At 40.2% G+C, this 19,017-nt stretch overlaps 1 protein-coding gene across 1 annotated transcript in view; it reads right to left on the bottom strand.

Moving 5' to 3' along the window:
- Positions 1-17,746, bottom strand: part of PLXNB2 (plexin B2) — a gene marked incomplete at its 3' end in the record, with an annotated part of 74,417 nt that extends 56,671 nt beyond the window's left edge. The window contains exons 1-9 of the mRNA XM_079539083.1: positions 16,643-17,746; positions 14,796-14,978; positions 13,797-13,919; positions 9,983-10,083; positions 7,683-7,809; positions 5,752-5,902; positions 3,324-3,438; positions 2,577-2,679; positions 2,009-2,110 (exon numbers count right to left, since the gene is read on the bottom strand). Coding sequence (XP_079395209.1) covers positions 2,009-2,110; positions 2,577-2,679; positions 3,324-3,438; positions 5,752-5,902; positions 7,683-7,809; positions 9,983-10,083; positions 13,797-13,919; positions 14,796-14,978; positions 16,643-17,740 — 2,103 coding nt within the window. The 5' untranslated portion in view covers positions 17,741-17,746. The remainder of the gene's footprint in view (positions 1-2,008; positions 2,111-2,576; positions 2,680-3,323; positions 3,439-5,751; positions 5,903-7,682; positions 7,810-9,982; positions 10,084-13,796; positions 13,920-14,795; positions 14,979-16,642) is intronic.
- Positions 17,747-19,017: the final 1,271 nt, after the last annotated feature.

Raw genomic sequence — 19,017 nt, 5'->3', positions numbered from 1 at the left:
GATTTGCACTTGGGCTGAGGGCCAGTGTCTAAGAGATCTGTCCATATGTTTCTCCTGAGCACCCTCCATAATTACAACTATTTCATTTATTTGTGTGCCTGTTCAACTTATGGCACTGAAGGAATTATAATTCTGCTGTAAAAATGCACCTCTGTACTGGGATACATGAGCTACTCCCATGAGAGAGAATTCACTAATCTTTCACCTAAGAAAAACTATTTTTCTCCACTGTCTCTCCAAACTAGGGCCTATACATTCATCTGACTTCTTAGAGAGACTTGAACTCCACGCAAGCCTTTCTGGGTCCCAGTTAAATAAATGCATGCTGGTCTGTTCTGTAGACAAACTGTTAAATATTGCTACACTATGACAAAGCATTCAAAACCACTGTGTGTGTTTGGCTTTGTTAAACATAATTGATACCACTGAAAAAAAGGAAGGAGGCTTTTTTTTTACTCTTTTCTCTACTAGTGGTAGTTCAGAAAGGTTGAGAAACAAGAATGATAAACAAGGTGAATGAGATTAGCATAGCAAGTTCCTTCTGCTGTTTCTCTTCCATAGAGGAAAAGAGTCTTCTAAAAGGTAAATTTGGTACATCTAGATTATGCATCTGCCCTGAATGTGTTGTTAAGAGAGAATGGACTCTTCCACTTATGTCAAGGGATCACAGAAAGCTTTCCCTCTTCTGCAGAAACCAGTTTGTCAGCTCCTCACAATGCTTAACAATAGAACATGGAGTGAATTTTCTACAGTGTGTTTCCATTTTTTATTTAAATGCTGCAGCAAAGTGTTGTGTCCCACTTCTTGCAAGCAGCCTGAGTCAGGTCAGATTCATTTCACCTAGTCAGACATCCTGCCAGTGACCAGTGCCAGCCATCTCAGAAAACAGATAAAATCCACATTTATTTTTTTTTTTTCCCCCTTTACATTTATTTTAATATCTTTGGGCAAAAATATTTACTTTTGAACATATGATTGTACAGCATCTTGTACAAACATGGTTTTGATATGATTGTAGCATTTATGGTTTGCCTTCTAACTTTCTCTGACCACACTTCTTATATTGCTGCTATACTCCTGACCTGTTTACCTTTTTCCTTCCCTTGGTAGGCATAGCAGAAGTGATGGAAGGATTTTGTAAGCTATTCAGTACTTAAATTTGGCAAGGTAAAAAAAAAAAACAAAACTCAAAAAGCATGAGTCTTCTTTAGTTGAGTGATGGCTTGTGGTTTAAGTAATTGATACAAGCCAGCATATTTACCATTAGTTGTATTTAAACAGAGAAACGAACAGCAGAAACTAAGAACAATACTTAAGCTATCACCTAAAGAAGTTTTTAAGCTTTGCTTTTATCAGACAAACACTAACTTCTATGTGTTCTGCATACCCAGGTGATAAAACAATTGAAATCTCAGAGTCATACTAGCTGCTTGGCTTTCCAATTGACTTTCTGGAAGGAGGTACTAAGAAAGAGAAATCTTTGCTACAGCTGGGACAATACTTGCTCTTCTTTTTGATGGTTAAAAAATAATAACAAAAGTTGGTTTCCTCCAAACTAAAAATCATGCAATTTCTGAGTTGTTTTTTTTTTTTTTCTGTTTGTTTGAAAAGTGAAGAGAGAATTAAGCACATCAAATAGTGCTATTTTAGAATACCAAAAAGCAAGTATTTAATTAGGAAGCGATATGAAAAAAAGCAGACTTCTTAAAATTCCTCTCATTAGTTGAAGAATAATTCTCAAGGTGAGGTCCACTTTATGTTCTTTAAAATGCAATTCATATATACTAGCTATGATGTTTTGCCCTGTTGTGATTCTGTCTTTGTGGGACTCCACATTTAGAGACTGTATCCAACGTTATGTCAAATTTTATGTGTAGCTCTTTTCCTTCTTTAACAAGAATTATGAGCAAGAACACCCAGGAAAGCAGAATCTAATGCCTGAAGAGTGGGTGTGGCTGGAATTAAAGTGGAATACAAATGACAGCTAGCTTTGAATTAATCCGCTTACCTGATAATAAGCTAGATGTCTTCCCTCAAAATGCACTGTTGTTCGGTACTCCATAGGTATTATCGATGGGTTAGGGTTTAGAAACTGTGGGCATTCTTCCTCCTGGGGAGATAAACATTTTATCCATTATTCAAAACAAAAGTCTTATCACAACAAGCTCCAATGGCCTTCGGACAATGGGATGATTGTTCTAAATAATTTTGTGCTTAAAATACAGTGACAGATTTGATTACACCCTTTCAAATTAGACACGCTAAAAATGACTACAGCATATGTCAAAGCCGTGGGTGATTATCTTTCCCAGCCTTGCAATCTTGTTCCTCCCATTGAAGCAGAGTAAAAGGAACAAAAATATCCTTTCAGGAGTTATTCAGTCACAGTGCCCCTCCTCAATCACACCCTTAAATTCCCACCCCCACACTGTCACTAAAAAAAAACCTTAAACTTCTGGAGTTAACTTTAGACTCACTTTTAGATCCCTACTTCAGCCATCAGATATGAGAGAAAAAGCAAAGAATATATTGAAGTTTTCTAATAAAAGCCCAATAATTTTATTTTTAAACGTTACCATATTTTGTTTGATCACATCCTGTGCTGAAGAAGACTCTTCACAGATATGTTTCTTCCAGTCCCACTGGCAATTCCACCTATTGCTTGCACAAGAATAGCATCTACAAATATAACATGATAGTCATGACAAACTGTCAGGCTTCTTCCCCCACTGACAAAAAAAGTAAATTAAATTCCATCTTTATTCATGAAGAGTAGATCAATCTGCTACAGTGTCCTTACTATGTTAAGTTGAAAAATTTATAGTAAGAACAGTTTGAGAACCACAGAAAGATTTTTTTTTTCAGAAATATAAGTAAGGATCAGAAAACCGTAGCATCTCACAAACTTTAAGACGGAGTCCAAGGAAAACAGAAATGATCTTTATAAACCTTCATATATTGAGTTAAAAATGTGGAGTTTGAGTTGGCTGTGTCTGTCTTGGGGCAGTAACATCTCCAGTGGGGAAGATGATGGTGGCAGAGTCATCTTTGACCATCACATTTGAATGCACCACAACCCAAAGCTCCAATCTAACACTTGTGGCAACATGTAGTAAGTAGACATCCACAGAGCTCACCTGCAAGTACAATGGCAACTACCAAAAATAGCAACCCAATGAACTGGCCTTTAATTGCATGCCTCATTAAAGTGTAAGTTAAAGAATTGGGATACTGAAAAATTTTGAGAGCCAAAGACTTAATTAGTAACCTAAAGCACGATGTCATGGGATCTAAACACTTAGTTAGAAATTTGAAATACTTACGGCTGGTTTTCATAAAGATTCATTGCTTCTTCACAGTCATAAAAAGGATAAGTATGCGATGCAAAAAATATCCTGTTCTCTCCAAAGGTTAACTGTAATGGAACCGAAACGTGATCTATCGCAAAAGAAAAAGAAAAAGAAAAAAAAAATCTAAGTGGTTGTTGAATTCTTTAGCTCTTGAACAGAATGGTACAATAATACTTTTATTATTTTACAGTGCCGGCAAATATTTAACTATACAATTGATGCTTTAGATCTCATGACCTGTTATATTTGAGCTTTGCTTTGTCTTTTTAAAGTACAGTTTTTTGAGCAAATGGTTTTCAGAAGAAAAGCAGAGGACAGGATAAATGGAAGAAGTAAAATTACAGAATAGCTTTACTTTATGGAAGTGTTTCTCAGTGTTGCTATCACCATGCTAGAATTTTAGAGTCTGAAATAATAAGAAAAAATGAATAAAAGGGTAATTGAACACAGATGAAAACTGGCATGAGAACAGTCATATGAAATCAAATGTTATCTTAAATACGAGTATGTCTTCATGTAAAATTACTTGTTTCATTTGTGGATTAAAACTGCCATTGTCGTGTGAATTAAAACAAGTGGTCTTCGTGGTTAATGCCCAACAGTGCCCTCAACCCAAAGCTACCATAGGCACTTGTGATCTCAGTTTGCTGTACAGGATTTCCACACAAATGTACTTCTCATCTGGATCATTACTGAACCAAGGGAGTAAAATTTATCTTTAGAAACTGGTGTTTTCTATGGTGAAGTTGCTTAAAATGCCTTTTGCAGAAATCATTAAGCCCTTGTGACAAGCTATTTCACAAGCAATTGGGCAGTTTCAAACTCTGCTTTCCTTGAAGAGGTTCTTGAAAGACCACGAGCAGCTTTATTGGAAGTCACATTTGCCTGCACTGGATCCCATTTAATATTTCAGACTGTTAGAAATGCCAGAGGATTTTCTAACAACAGGGCTGCAATAAAGCATCATTCCTTTCTAGAAATATCCCATTTCCTTGGAAATGGGATACTGCTACAGTAATCAGGGCCATTCCAAACTCAATAGGGCTTCTAAACAGTAAGTGGAAGGCTCGGGACTTTCTGTCACAGGCTGCCTATGTTACTAACTGCCTGCCTTCTGCAAAGTGTCTGCCAAGCTTCTGAACATCTTGATATTATTTTTGAATATCCTTTCAGATTGGTCACTGTGGGAAAAACTCAGGAAAGTGTATTATTTCTAAGTGACTTGGTTACTCTCATGCCATTCCAGACAGGCTTCTAGTCTTACATTTTATGCTGGAAGATGTCAAGCTGTCATATTTATCAACTCAGTCTCTTTATGTCCTACTTTTCAAAATATTTAGGGAATGTGAATTGGCCCTAAATAAAGTAGTGCTGCTTTAACACTTCGCATAATCTGATACCTTGACATACCCCAGCTATTTTAAAACTTGAGAGATTTTAACATCATTACATTTTGTGCAATTAAAACTGGATTTTGACCAGCTTTGAAGAGAATTTAAGCTTGTGTTAAAATGTACTTCCAAGTACCACACTCTTGGGAAATTCTGATACGTGTGAGAAGGTAATCCTAAGGGGTACCTCTATACAATGTGGAAGAACACTTTTTTAGTTGTTTAAATTTGATCAATTAACAATGAAGGCTGTGTTGCCAGTTTTATTCTGTGTTTGTATATCAGGATGTACGAACTTAAGGCTCAAATAAAGCACTATTGAGGAAATAGCACAAGAATTTTGTTTGGCGAAAGACTGTAAGTGTATGTCAGTGGTTCAGAATGGTGGTACAGCCCTTAAGAACACAATCATGTATTTTTCCACTGGTCTTCCACTACTGCAGAAGATGGAGGGCACACAGTGGAAGGGGCAGAAGGCTTTATGATGGAAAGGACAACCTTCTGACATGGATCAGAAGACTAGTTACTGAAATATAGTCGAGTACAGTCGAGTATAAAACTAAAACAACACATCTTCATACTGTGCTGCTCTTCCAGCCTCATATCTCAGTTTGATTAGAGTAAGATTAGAATAGCTGAATTTTGCTTGTTTGGGACACAGAATCCCTATGCTCCTGGTAGAAATATCACTGAATTGGTGACTTCAGGGACTGTTTTGGTGTAGTGGCATGATGCAGCTTCTGTGGGCAGTATCAGTTAGATCAATTTTGCTGAATATTTTGGTGGGAATGGCACAGCTTGAAAAAAACAGCGATGGAAAAATTTTGAGTAAAACTTTCTCTTTTTTAAATTAATGTTTGAATGGACAAAGATCAACAATAGACTACTTGAGCCAAGGGACTGGAAGCGGAAAAAAAATGTGCATTCAGTTCATATAAGAGGATCATATTAGAAGCAGTGGTTTATGTACTTTCCTTTCTTATGCATGGCAGGTAGCAATATTTCTTTACCTTGACCTTTCGGAGTTGGAGGAATCATATCAGGTGGGTCACAGATAATAACTCCTTCATTTAATTGAGCACGATGGCTTGTTTCACCAAAGGTACACCAAAGTTTGTCACTAGTGCTCAAAGTTGGCAATGGACTTACTGTCAGTTTCACCTGCAAACAAATTTTCAACAGGTAAAATATTTGAAAGAAAGTAAGCAAGCTCAGCAAGGCTTATGGCCACAGAATTTTCAGCTGCTTTCTTTTCCAGCCAAGGGTGATATTTTGGCTGGTACTGCACAATGCGGTTCCCCTTTTCAATTTTTATTTGTTTTCTTCTTATTTTTCTGCCACTTTTCCAGCTGGGTCTATGCTGAATAAAAATGGTACAGAAAACTCCTTCCTTGTCAGTGTACTAGATCAAAACAAAAATGTCTCTAGATACAAGCCAAGCCCAGCCTTTTGTTCTTGTACTCAGCATCCAGTTCAGTAAACAGAGTAGTTTAAGACTTAAGTAAGTCTTGAACTTAATGAAAATTACATTAACTTTAGGTGTTATTAGCCAGCAAATAAACCAAGGATGAATGGGCTGGAAAAGCTGGAGTTTGAAAGGGCTGAGCAGATAAAAGTGGCTTTCTCAAGATTCAATGTACATGCAAAAAAAAAAACCCGAAAAAACAACACCCAAATCCTGACATTTATCACTACTACTGAAAAAGAATTTCTGAGAGTGGTGGTGAGATCTTAATCTTCCTAAAGAAATCATCAATACCGTATGCATGTCAGAAACTAAAGGCAAAATAGAGTGGGAAAACTTAGCAAGGCAGGAAAAAGAAAATGAAATGAGATTTTAGATGATGCCCTTGATTCAGTGTTTCAGGTATGTTAATTCCACAGTTTAGGCTTTTTACATTTTGTGTTTCCAGTAGAAATGAGGATGGTTCCTTTCTCACGGAAACCGGTCCACTATGTTATAAGCTGCAATATTTTTTGGTGAGTAAAAGTAACAAAGAGGAGAAGATGACAGTGGCAATATTACAGGTTGTATGTAGATGCTCATTTGAAGTAGGCTTTGTTTTTGTTGATTAGATATTTTGGCCTCATACTCTCATATGAGGCACTAAAGTCTTGTCAACACAAGTTGACAAGGTCTGAAATAAGAGAAGGTGTGGATTTAGCTAGGCTATGTACATTCTAATAACATTTTTTCTCAGTGCAGAGACAACCTTAAGACAATGCTGCTTACATCATTTAGGAATGAAATTAAACTAACCCAAAGTGAAGTCTCTTTCTTTCTGATCAAGAGGGATCAGAAACCATTTAGTAACTTCACTCAAAATTAACCCGATTTTACTTGCTGAGCACAACCAGTACATCCTCAGTCTGTACCAGCATGCTGCACTTGAAATCAAAGCAAGCTATGACATACTGGTCACTCTCCAAATGCTTCATTTTGTCACCACGTAGTAGTTTTGCATGCTGAATTTAACTTCTCCATGTATGTAGACAAATTTTGCTGTGTAGACAAATCCACTGCCAGATTTTAAAGAAACAGCTTATGCCTTCACTACTTACTCAAGTTTATGCTCAAGTAAGCTGAAAGAGGATGCAAGGGCAACATGAAATCTCCCCTATCAATTATCTTTTATAGGCTATACAATATTGTGCAACACTTTTGTAATACTCAGATAGCTCTAAGTGCTTTGTCATCCATAATAATGCATCACTGTGGTTTACAGAGAAGGTTAAAAGGAGCATTTCTTAGAAGAAAACATTAACTACATCCTGCAAGAAGAAGAGGCAAGAAAAGAGCACTGTGAGAAGTCTGAAAGGTTGAGATACCTCAAAAACTTTATATTTCTTGCTATCACCATGCCTAAAGAAAAACAGACATTAATTTGCTTTGTAGTCACGTGCTTTAAGAATGTGCAGGGAAAGGATTTTCTTGTCCTACCTTAGCAGGGGCTCTACGACTCATGTTTTGAGGGTCTGCACTGATGATAGTCATACATGTACCACTTGGACTCCAGAGCCAGTCGTTCTCCTTATCAGCCATTTCACAGTCTGCCCTCTTTGTACACCTGACAAAATAGGAACAAAACAAGAAGTAAAGCAATATTTGGACTCTGCCTTCTCTGAACTAAGCAACAATTCAGGGACCAGAGACTGAAACTGCAGTACAAGATGACTGGAAATTTGCTTTAATATTCACTATTCATGTTGCTATCAGAGAACTATTAAATGAATAAGTGATGGAGTAAGTACTGACCATATTTGAAATACAGAAAGCAAGCAGGGAGACAACATACGTTGCATAATGTGTAGGATTACTCCACTCAAACATATGGACACCTAATAATATTTAACACAGCATCAAAAAGAGAATGGAGCCATTGCCCCATTTCCTGAAAGTAGGCTGATTAATCTTCATTTTAACACGTACCAAACTCCTGGAGGAGTGGGCACAACCTTTCTCTAGGTCAAGCATGACACCCATGTGTTGGCAGCAATAAGACACCTGACTCATGAGGGCAGAAATGTGATAGAGCAGTGCTGCCTGGGGCACACGAGAACTCCTGTGGAATCTCAGCACAAGAGAAATGCAGCTTTCTTGGTGAAGGGCTTCATTAACTCCTGCCACAGTTTAAGATCTCTGTCTGCGAGGGCACCCTTACCATCGCAGGAAGACATCAGTGGCTGTGCAGCCTCACAGAAAATCCTGAGAGATTTTCTTAGCTCCCCTACAGGAAGGATGTAAAGCAGAGGTGCTGCAGGACAGAATCTGCATATGTGTCTACAAAAGCTTGTTAGAGCGTGTGCTGGGGGCCAGTTTCATGCATATTCTTTTCATCCTGTGCAACGCTTGTGAGAAAACTCTGTAATATCTCTGGGTGTTGTAACAAAAGCCTATTAACTCATCAGGGGCCTTAGTATAGTACTGTTGCTGAACAGTTCTGCCAGCACTACCCTAAGGATATCATTTACATACAAAGTCTACATTCATATAACACGTCCCTAAACACACAATTAAGCGCTGCATGTGAAGATGAGACAGAACTTGGTGCAGGTGAGAAAAACATTAGAAATCATGTGCTTCTATTTCTACTGGGAGAAATACTACCAAATGCAAAAATTCACGTTTGCTCGTTCTCAGAGATCATTAATACTTCAAGTTATTGAGGTCAGCGGTTGTATCAGAAACCTGAAGGGAAATCTAGGAGAAATTGCCTCCTGTATGATATATGACACGGCCTTCAACTCTGAGTAGCCAGGAGGAGTCTGAGTTGCATGTTCCAAATCCCCAGGTTTCATCCACTGAAGCTGAAGCCTGGTCTTGAAGAGTTATTACAGAATATTGCATAAATGTGTACAAACACATAAGTTTCTCTGCAGTGCTTCACATTATGCTGCACAACAGCCTTTTAGGTAACTTAATGTGAAGGTTCACATTTTCAGGCAGGAAGCTGGAAGCCTGAAATTCATCTGCATGCTATAATTAAATAGCCCCTTTGTTCCAACAGCGAGTACTTAGAACCATGAATTCCCAACTGCTCATGCCAAGGGGTTAATTAACTTAGTAGTCAAAAAGAGAGCTGTAGGACCGCACTTGCTTCTCACCACTCCAATCAATGTGCAATGTAAAGAAGAGACATCCAGAATTGTTCTAGTTTGCATATGTTTGAATATTAATTCAGATAACCTCTGCAGAGAAGTCAGCCAAAGGCCAGCTTCTGCTCTCATGCAATGAGGTGAGAGCCCGGTGTAGCTAAATGTCTCCATAGCTAACATTTACCTACAAACAGCCTTTTATCTATATACTTTATGTTCAGACATTAGCAATTTCTTCCTTTACGCTCTTTAATTATGTTTTGCATCTCTACTTAAAATAAATGCTATATTTTCAGGATTTTAAATAGGGAGCACTCTTAACTTTTGGGAGAACCTCTGACTGCATGGTTCAGAGAGCCATAAAACTTGCAGTTGCAAGATGTATAATGATTTTCAGTACCAGCAGAAGCATATATATTTTCCCAAACTAATGAAATCTGCAGAAGTCAATGGGGACTTATTTGTGTACATGGAAGATTGATACCAATGTCAGTGTGATAAAATTCAATCCCTGTCAGTACTGAGAGTCTGAGTACAAAGAACCGGAATCACTACGCAAAGCAATAACAGAAGGCACGTGCCACATCTTGAGGCCTCCTCCAGCACCTTCACTGCCCGCATCTGCAGAACCCCTGTGGGACTCACCTGCCCTCCCGCACACACCAGCCGCAGTACGGGTCCTGGGCCTGCGTGCACTTCTCACAGTCTGAGTACTTGTGGCACTGCTGTACGGGAAGGCGATGCACCTGGGGAGCCAACAGCAAGACAAACCTTCACGTGTCTGAGGAAGGCACAAGGAGACTGAAAAGCTTACGGATGGGATTGCACAACGCCGCCGCCCACTGCAGAAGACCCCTTATAACTATGTTCAGGTGCAATTTGGTTTTTTAAAATGGAACTTGGTTAACTCCCTGGTCATGACTTAAAGCTCAAATTCACATATTTTCCTGCTCTTCTTCACTCCAGTGTTCTCTAGTCTCTCTCCAAACTCGCAGAATTCACTGCCATGATCAAGAATCATGAGAAAATCTTAAAAAGCCGTTCAGTTCCTGCAGTTAGGCTAAGCTACTTCTGGACATGTGCATTTCAGCAGATGCTGCAGAACAGAAATGTGAGAACATCTTTTCCAACCCAAGAAACAGATTCTTGCAGGTTAACATAGCACTAGCTAGATCAGTTGTACATACAATATCCTCCCCCTGTTGTTAGCACAAGATTGAAATCCTTTGGAAATGTAACCACACGTGGCACTTTCAGCCAAAAGGCACTGCAGGAAGTCTGAAAACCTTAGAGGGCCCTGGTGCTTGCAGCGCCGCACTTCTCCAAGCTTAACTCTGCTGCCATGCAGTAAGTTTACAACAGAGAATGGAAATAACTGTGGCAGGAAGCAGCACCATCAGTTCTCAGACTCCCCGTAAATACGTGGCTTCTGGTTTTGATTTTCTTTGGGGGTGAGAATAAACAATTTGGTCTTTCTTTAATGCCCAGAAAAATTAGCTGGCACATAATCAGCACTTTTAACTATGCTGCTGAATTGTGCAAGAGGGGAAGGGACATACTCCTCCCAGACTGTTAAGGACCGTGTTTTACCTATGAAGAGGGATGTAAGCTTTTTTTTTTTTTTTTTTTTTTTTAACCTAATCCTCTCATTTAAACCCACTGGCAGGTACAAAGCTACTTTGCAATCCGAATCTGGCCTCATTTCACCTTAGAAGAGTTCAACCTGACTCAGGCAGGGTGGTTGGACTTGATGATCACCAGAGGTCTCTTCCCGCCCCTACAGTTCTGGGATTAGGTGACTCAGTTAAGGACAACATCAACATTTGGTAGCGTTCATGCATTTACGACTACATAGGCTTATCTCTTCAGTACTTTCTTTTTCTTCCACAGGCTGCTTCCTACCCAGAGCTGAGTTACTGGCACACCGCTTCTCTAACCAGCTCCCCTCTTGTGAATAATTTAATATCCAGTGAATGGCTTTTTTATGACAACGTGTCTGTTTCATAATTCTAGCAAGCAGAAACAAGCTCCAGAGATTGGCCGTTTCTACAAGTTTTACATAAACTGAAAGATTTTTACAGAAAAAATAGCAGCTTGGCTTACAGACAGCTACAAAACACAGAGAAACTGATTTTAGAGATTTTAGTGTTTTTCTCATTGGCATTTTTAACCAGAGAGAGAGAGAGAGGTAAAAGCAATAACAAGCACAGAAAGTGGTGAGAATGGTGACTGCCACAGGCTTCAGTTTTACTGCTGATATGAGACATATCAGAAGGAATCCAAGATCCTCCCACTTCTGTTTACTTTTAATGACCTACACTGAGTATGGCAGGAGTGGTGCATTCCTTTCTTGCTTCAATGGGCCTTCCTGACCCCTGCCCAGCTCCGGGAGAAGGATAAGAAGGAAGAACTGACTTTTGAAAGCATCTGCTCTGAGCCATCCACTGCTTGGTAAAAGAGGATGGGGAGAAAGGGGGAAGGGGGGAGCGAGAGAAGAAATGAAACAGGAAAGCAAAAGGTGGATCCTCTCTGCGATCTTAAGCTCCGTATCACTCTTCCCTATATTTTGTCATCATCTAATTTATTTTTAAAGGCTGCTTCACGTTATCAGCCATCACATCACTTGGGTGGCAAGTGCTGCATCTGCCAGGCAGGCCAGCGTTCAGCATGCACAGCAGCGCAGCAATTGTGCACTTCATTGTTTACCTCCTTTTAAATAACTGAAAACCATTTTAACTCCCAGGGCAGGGTTCTGGTACATCTTTTCCCACAACTTGCAGCTGTTCTGAAAACAGCAGAGCATGTTTCAGCATTTATTCTTCCCCCCTCACTTCTGTCACTTCATTTCTTCCAGCTCTGAAGGCCTCCATTCTCCTCTATCTGGCTTTCAAAGTGGGTGGGACTGCTCATTATAATTAACTCCTGGAGATGACAGTAATGTAATGCCATGACAGAGCTCCCAAGTTTAGTTATTCACATTTAAGCTGAACAGGTTTTGTAAAAGAAAATTATTATTCCCATTATTTAGAAACTGATGTGTCTATGAGAGCTACTAAGAAAAGATTAAACTGAAATAGCTTCTTTAGGAGAGATTTTCTGCACTCTAAATTTAAACATTTTGTAGATATGGAACTATTAGCGGCCTTCCTAAATTCTATTTCAAGCTGACTATCACCAGAAAACCTGCCTTGCTTCAGGTTGCTCCAGTGCTCACGCTGCTCAGCCTGGTGGGGATATCAGGGCTGAAGCAATCTGCTGGTGTCCCATGGGGTGCCAGGCTGTGCAGCCTCACGTAGATTCTGTTGAAGTTTGAAGTTCTGTTCCAAATCTGAAGTACCAACTACTAAAAAAAATGGTACTAACCTGCAGGAATATACTTCCCCCACCATTTCCCCAGTACTCTCCTTCCACAGCCATCAGAATTCTCCCTGTGTTACTGCTGCCGGGCCATTTCCCACATCCCACTGAGTGTCCCCATCAGTGCTGCAGTGGTGGCAGTTTGTCATTTTTTCCATCCTGGAGAGCTGCTGGACCATGAGTGTGAGTGACCACATAGGGAAGTGCCGTGAGCAGGTTGTAGCTATAAGTGGCATCCCTCCCACCTCCTCCTTTCCTTCTTGCTTTTGTTTTCCCTTCAAAAATCTTCACTGTTCCAGCTCAGAGAAGGTGAACCAAGAAGAGACCGCCTGTTACTTCTGTAGCAGTCCGACTATTCCTCTTGCAGCAGTACAGCTCTAGGCAGAAGCTAATACAAGGACGTTTCCCAAAGCTCTAGGTCTCTCCATTGCTTCTTACCTTCTAACAGCAAGACCCATGAAAGCTCTTGGCCACTTTAAATATATGAAAACACTGCTGTGTCAGCTACTAGCATCCCAAATCCTGAAGTATTCACAGAATCTCAGAATGGCGGGAGTTGGAAGGTACTTCAAGAGATCAATGAGGCCAACCCCCCTGCTAAAGCAGGTTCCCTAAATAGGTGGCATAGGTAGGCAGCTCAAGCGTTCTCCCCGATGAGTGGCTGCCTGACCCTGTGGCGTTCTAGTGCCAAACATCACAGCTTCATCCTTTGCCCAGACCCCATTAGAGAGCTTCAGAGGTGAACTCACTTCCTGATCTCACTCTGAGTAGTAAGGATGTAACCATTCTCCAAGTGACAGTCAAGTGATTAAGCCCATCACCTCTGCTTGAGGGAGCAAAAAGCACAGGGGGGCTGAAGCTGGTAGAAGGAGGTACATAATTCACACTGTTTTCATCCACCCCATAATCCCAGCAGCATTTTCATTTATTTGTAATATCCTCTGTCCTTCTGCCTGTAAAGGTGCACACACAGATGCAGTGCAGGAGCAGCTCCAGTGACTAGGGTGGGTTCCAGGAATGACAGAGAAATGTTCAAATCTCAGGTAAAGTCACAGAGAAAGTTAAACTGGACCTGATGCTTAAAAAGAGAGGGATACATTACCTTGTCTGTGGTCATCACATATAGATATTCTTGGGTTTTGTCAAGGACCAGATCATTCTTTATGGGTTTATTTAGTTCAATAGTCAGAGAACTGTACTCAGTTACAGTGGATGACAGGAACACCTGTTCCATGGAAGAAAGAAGGGTGGTAAAGGTTGCTGTTTTTTCAATTATCATGAATGAAAATGCTATGTTTGCTCAAGTTCACAAATTCATATTGGTGAAAACATTTCAATCTGAAGTATTTAGCATTAAAGGCAGCAAGCACAGCAGAAAAATTATGGAAAAGAAATTGCTCACAGCTCACAATAGCTAGTATTTCCATTGATTTTTTTTTTTTTTTTTCCTAAATACTGATTTATTTGAGTGTTGTAAAACTCAAATTTGCAACTTGGAGCCACAGCTCTTAAAGGTGTTCAAATTTTCTGACCTCCCTTACAATAAGCAGTTGTATCAGCTTCACACTTCAAACAAAATAGTGACACATGGCCATCACTTGTCTTCAGCAAAATAACACATACGGTATGACAGTCTCCATAGTTTAACAGTATGGACACACAAACCCTTGAACCACATGTTCCCACAGTCAGAGCTCCTGCTTTAGCTTTAAATTGTTTTCTGTATTCTGGTCACTGAATGGCCACAATGATTACAAAATGAAAATGTGCTCTTAAACGAGTAGGGGCTTGAATAGCTATAAGGCCAGAGCAGATGCTAGATTACCTAGGGATATTTTTATAAGGCTCCATGTAGGTATCTAAACCTTTGGGAGAAGTATCATCCAGGCTATGCTAATTCTACCTATGTACTGGAAAGCTGAGGTACACAAGAAGTAACCTGTCTTTATTTTTCTTTGAAAGTAAAGACATTGAGTGCCAAGAGAATCTGCTCCTGCTATGTGATCCTCTAAATCACATTCACTTTCAGAGTATCAACACGTTATCAGAACAGTTTGCAACCTATTCAACACGCTCCAAGCTTTGAAGTCAGATTTGTTACCTTAAGAATTTTTCCATCTGAAGTCCCCAGAAAGGCCACGGTGTGCCCATTCTCCACAGTCACAGTAACAGCCGTGAGATTCATCCCTTCTTTTTGTAATACTGGCTTCTCTATAACACCATTTTTACTTCCCAAGAGGTATGGTAAGTGTTCAGAGCCACAGGGGAAATTTTTGCTTGCATTCTAATAAGGAATAGCAATACAGAGCGATGTTAAACATTCAGATCACTAATTCCCAGCTAAGAATGAAGTGTAACCCTGCTACCACAGTATGATACCCTTCAGACATAGGAGAGCAGAAAAAGAGAAATGGGTTCCCTGGCCACGTTACAAGCCAACGAGCCACAGTCAGAAAGCAGTCTGTGAATTGCAAACTGCTTCAGTGCTATTGCTTTCCAGGAGACATAGAGAGGAAATGGTCTTTGTTTGTTTCACTGCAGAAGCACAGATTAAAAACTAACCAGTTCATTTAATTAGCTTGTCATATAGATCAGGTTTACCAATTTTGTTTTGAGGACTGTTTTTTAAGCTGTTTTGGTTTTCAATTTGCTGCAGTCCATAGAAAAGCAGCCCACTGGCAATTGCCTCGTGAACATCCAACACTTTCAATACGCTTTAATCTGAAACTGCAGAAAAAAAGTTAATCCACACCTTGTCTTTCCTGCTACTCTGCTCTCTGATTGGAAATCCACATCTCTCTTTTGCTGGAAGCCCAGGCCACTCCAATTCTCATAATCATAATTTGTGTAATCTGGTGCTCACTTCAGATGCAGGGTACTGCAGTGAGAAAAACTGGGGTTTGGAAGCAAAAAGCGTTTCGGCTTCTGTTCAGTGTTAGAGATCTACTACATGGCTGTGATCTCATGAGATGAAGGATTCTGGGTCAACATCAGTAATGAGCTGGTATTTCCATGCCTCATCCCTTCAGGTGATCACTCCTACCCCTGGGCTGCAGCACACCAGTTTTCAAGCTGTGCTCAAGCAACTGCTTATGCAAGTGTGTAACTTATTTGCGTTGGGGAATTAAGACATCTTTCTTCATGTTTGCTGACTTATTTTTAAGTGATTCAGTCCCTCATTCCAATTTACAGTTGGCTGCAGTAACAAATGGCATGCACAAGTGAGGGCTGGGAATAGGTTGAGAGGCATGGACAAAAGCAAACGTCTAACAGAGAAGCTGAAAACTGCATCATAAAGCCAGAGCCATAAATTGAGAATCAGTATCTTGAAGGATGTCAATGTCCTCCAGTATCCAAGGCAATGAAAAGCCACGAAAAGACATGCAAGGTCACCCTCATGCAGAGGATCTATTTTGAGCCAGAAAAATATATGAAAGCCACCTGAATACAAGAAACATGCATATTTCAAATTATCTGAAAATTCAAATCCAAGTGAGAAACAACACTGAACTCCAGGTATCACCTTTGAGATCAGTAATACCACTTAAAAACATTACAGATATGTTGGCTGTGAACAGAATTGACTGTAGTAATCATCTGGAAGCTGAACATGGGCATAACAAATCACTGTTTCTGACTCAGTAATTTCCACACTAGAAAGAACTCCTTAAAAGAAATGCATTCATGAAACCAGATAATATTCATCTTTTAGAAGACATCAACGCTGTTTCAAAATACGGTAAATTATAAATATCTTGTTGCTTCTTGCTTGATCTGTTTCACAACATCCCCAACCACATTCAATTTTGTAGTGAATCCACTGAGTGAATATAAAGTTCTCCAGCATCTAATCTCACTATATTTTATCTCAAAGCTACATAAAATGCATGCAGTTGTATATTTTCCACTATTCCTATCACGGATTCTAATATTGATAACTGACATTACCTGTCCATGTGGTCCACACGGGTTTTCTACTGCAAAGAGTTTGTAAAACATGCTGGTATTCTTATTTGTGTAGCAATCATCCCGGTTTTTCTCCATTTTTTCATTGATGTGCCTCAACGAAAACACACACATGGCAGATTTTAAGGAGCCATTATCTTTGTTTACTTTGCTGAAGAGTGCAACGAGCACTTTGTCATCCGAGGCAGAATCTGTAGTTTGTCTTTGCTGAGCCATGCTCTTGGCCAGCTCTTCTCCTGGGGTGGTGACGTAAGCAGAATGACAGTGATCATAGGAACCATCCTCATCTTTGCAACCCAAGTCCATTTCAAAGTAGGAATAATAATGGGCATCATCTTTGCAAAGACGTGCAATTAGTGTGCGGTTATTGACAGGCTGCTTCTCTTGCTGGTTAAAAATGAAATAAACGTAATTTTTATCCTCAAAGACTGTCACAAATTGCTGTGTGCTTGAAGAATGATAGGCTGACTTTACAGCCGCCGAGTCCGAATACATTTCAAAAATGTCTTTCCCGTCCTTCTCGTGGAGCTGCCGAGTGCTGATTATTATCCCATTATCATTTGGCCCGTTCCCTTTCCCAACAAACAGCACCTGATCATTGTCCAAGGAAGTGATCAGCCCCACCGTCGACACATTCTCATCATTGCTTGCTACAAAGGACTTCTCTCCACTGGTTTCCACATAATGCGTAACTTTGGTAATGTTTTCTAGATCTCTGGTGGCACAAATCCCTTTAAAAAGGCTTCCACACACCACAATTGTTTTATTTTCCTTGTTCAGCAACAATAATTTGTTGTAATTGTCAGTCAGTACTGCCTCTTTACATTGATTTTCTTCAATGGGAGGTGTGCATTTTTTGTTGTCCTTTCTTGGCCCCGTTTCCACATGTATCCGTACCACCAGATTTTCTGTAAGCTGATACAGAGCATTTACCACTCCCAAATAGATTATGCCAGTGTCATTATCCACTGTTAGGTGATTTAGCTCTGTGGCACTCTGAAAAAATTTCAGTTCCTCACTTCTGGAAAAGGTGATGCAAAAGCAGCTCACAATGCTTAGCGTCCAGATCCATGAAGCCATCTCTACGTAATACCTAAAAAGGGAAAAGAAAACCGTGAAAATTAAAAAATAAAACTGACAAGAAATTCAGCAACGTGAAGTTTTTTTTAATGATTTCGGACACAAATATACTCACCATTATGCCTGTGCAGACATTACAAAGATTACATAAAGCGTCAAATCTTGTTAATTGCCTAGCAATTTAATATGTTGGGGAAAGATGGAACAAGGTCGCATGTCCAAGTGTTGATCATATAACCAATTAGATAATCCCGTGCTAAAGCACAATGAGGTCAATGGACAATTTGAAACATGGCAAGAAGTGGTAGTGCTTCTCCAGTTTCATACTGTGTGAATTGTTAATTAGGGAGATTTGAAAAACAAGCTGGATGAGTCTGGCATTTCAGGCAGAGGGAGAGAATCACACAATGTCCCGGGTTGGAACGGACCTCAAGGATCATGAATCTCCAACCCTCTGCCACATGCAGGGCCACCAACCTCCCCATTTAATGCTAAACCAGGCTGCCCAGGGCCCCATCCAATCTGGCCTTGAACACCTCCAGGGATGGGGCATCCACAACTTCTCTGGGCAGCCTGTTCCAGCACCTCACCACTCTCTCTGTAAAGAATTTCCCCCTGACATCCAACCTAAATCTTCCCTCCCTCAACTTAAAACCATTTCCCCTTGTCCTGCAGTTATCAACCCTTTCAAAGAGTTGATTCCCCTCCTTGTAGGCTCCCTTTAGGTACTGAAAGGCTGCAAAAGGCTGAACAAGCCCAGCTCCCTCAGCCTGTCTTCATAGGGGAGGTGCTCCAGCCCCCTGATCATCTTCGTGGCCCTCCTCTGGACCCCCTCCAACAGCTCCCGGTCTTTCTTGTACTGGGGGCTCCAGACCTGGACACTGTATTCCAGTAACACTGGGGACATTTGGTGTTGCAGGACTTTCCTGATAAAGGAAAACATCCTTCTGTTGACTACAGGGAAGTCTGCATCTGGCGTTTGCTGTTTGAGAATCCTCGACTGCTGTAAAGCTGCTTCCTATGCAGCGCTGCCTATGATATTACTGCTATGCATTAAAGTCTGACACTTCAATTCACTTTAGCACTGCAAGTGGACGATTTTAAATCTGCCTTTAAAACATCATTTAATCACTGAGAGTTTTACGTGCTAAAGATGCTTTTATGTGTTGCATTGTTCAGCCCTCAAACCATTTCGGCTTCTAAAGCAGATTGCCTGGCTGCGTGGAATTAAGCAAACACCTTCTGAGGCTTGTAGCCTGGCCTAATTTTAACTGCGG

This window comes from Tetrao urogallus (genome assembly GCF_951394365.1).
Source record: "Tetrao urogallus genome assembly, chromosome: 1".
Lineage (NCBI taxonomy): Eukaryota > Metazoa > Chordata > Aves > Galliformes > Phasianidae > Tetrao > Tetrao urogallus.
This window is presented reverse-complemented; position numbering and strand designations above follow the sequence as displayed.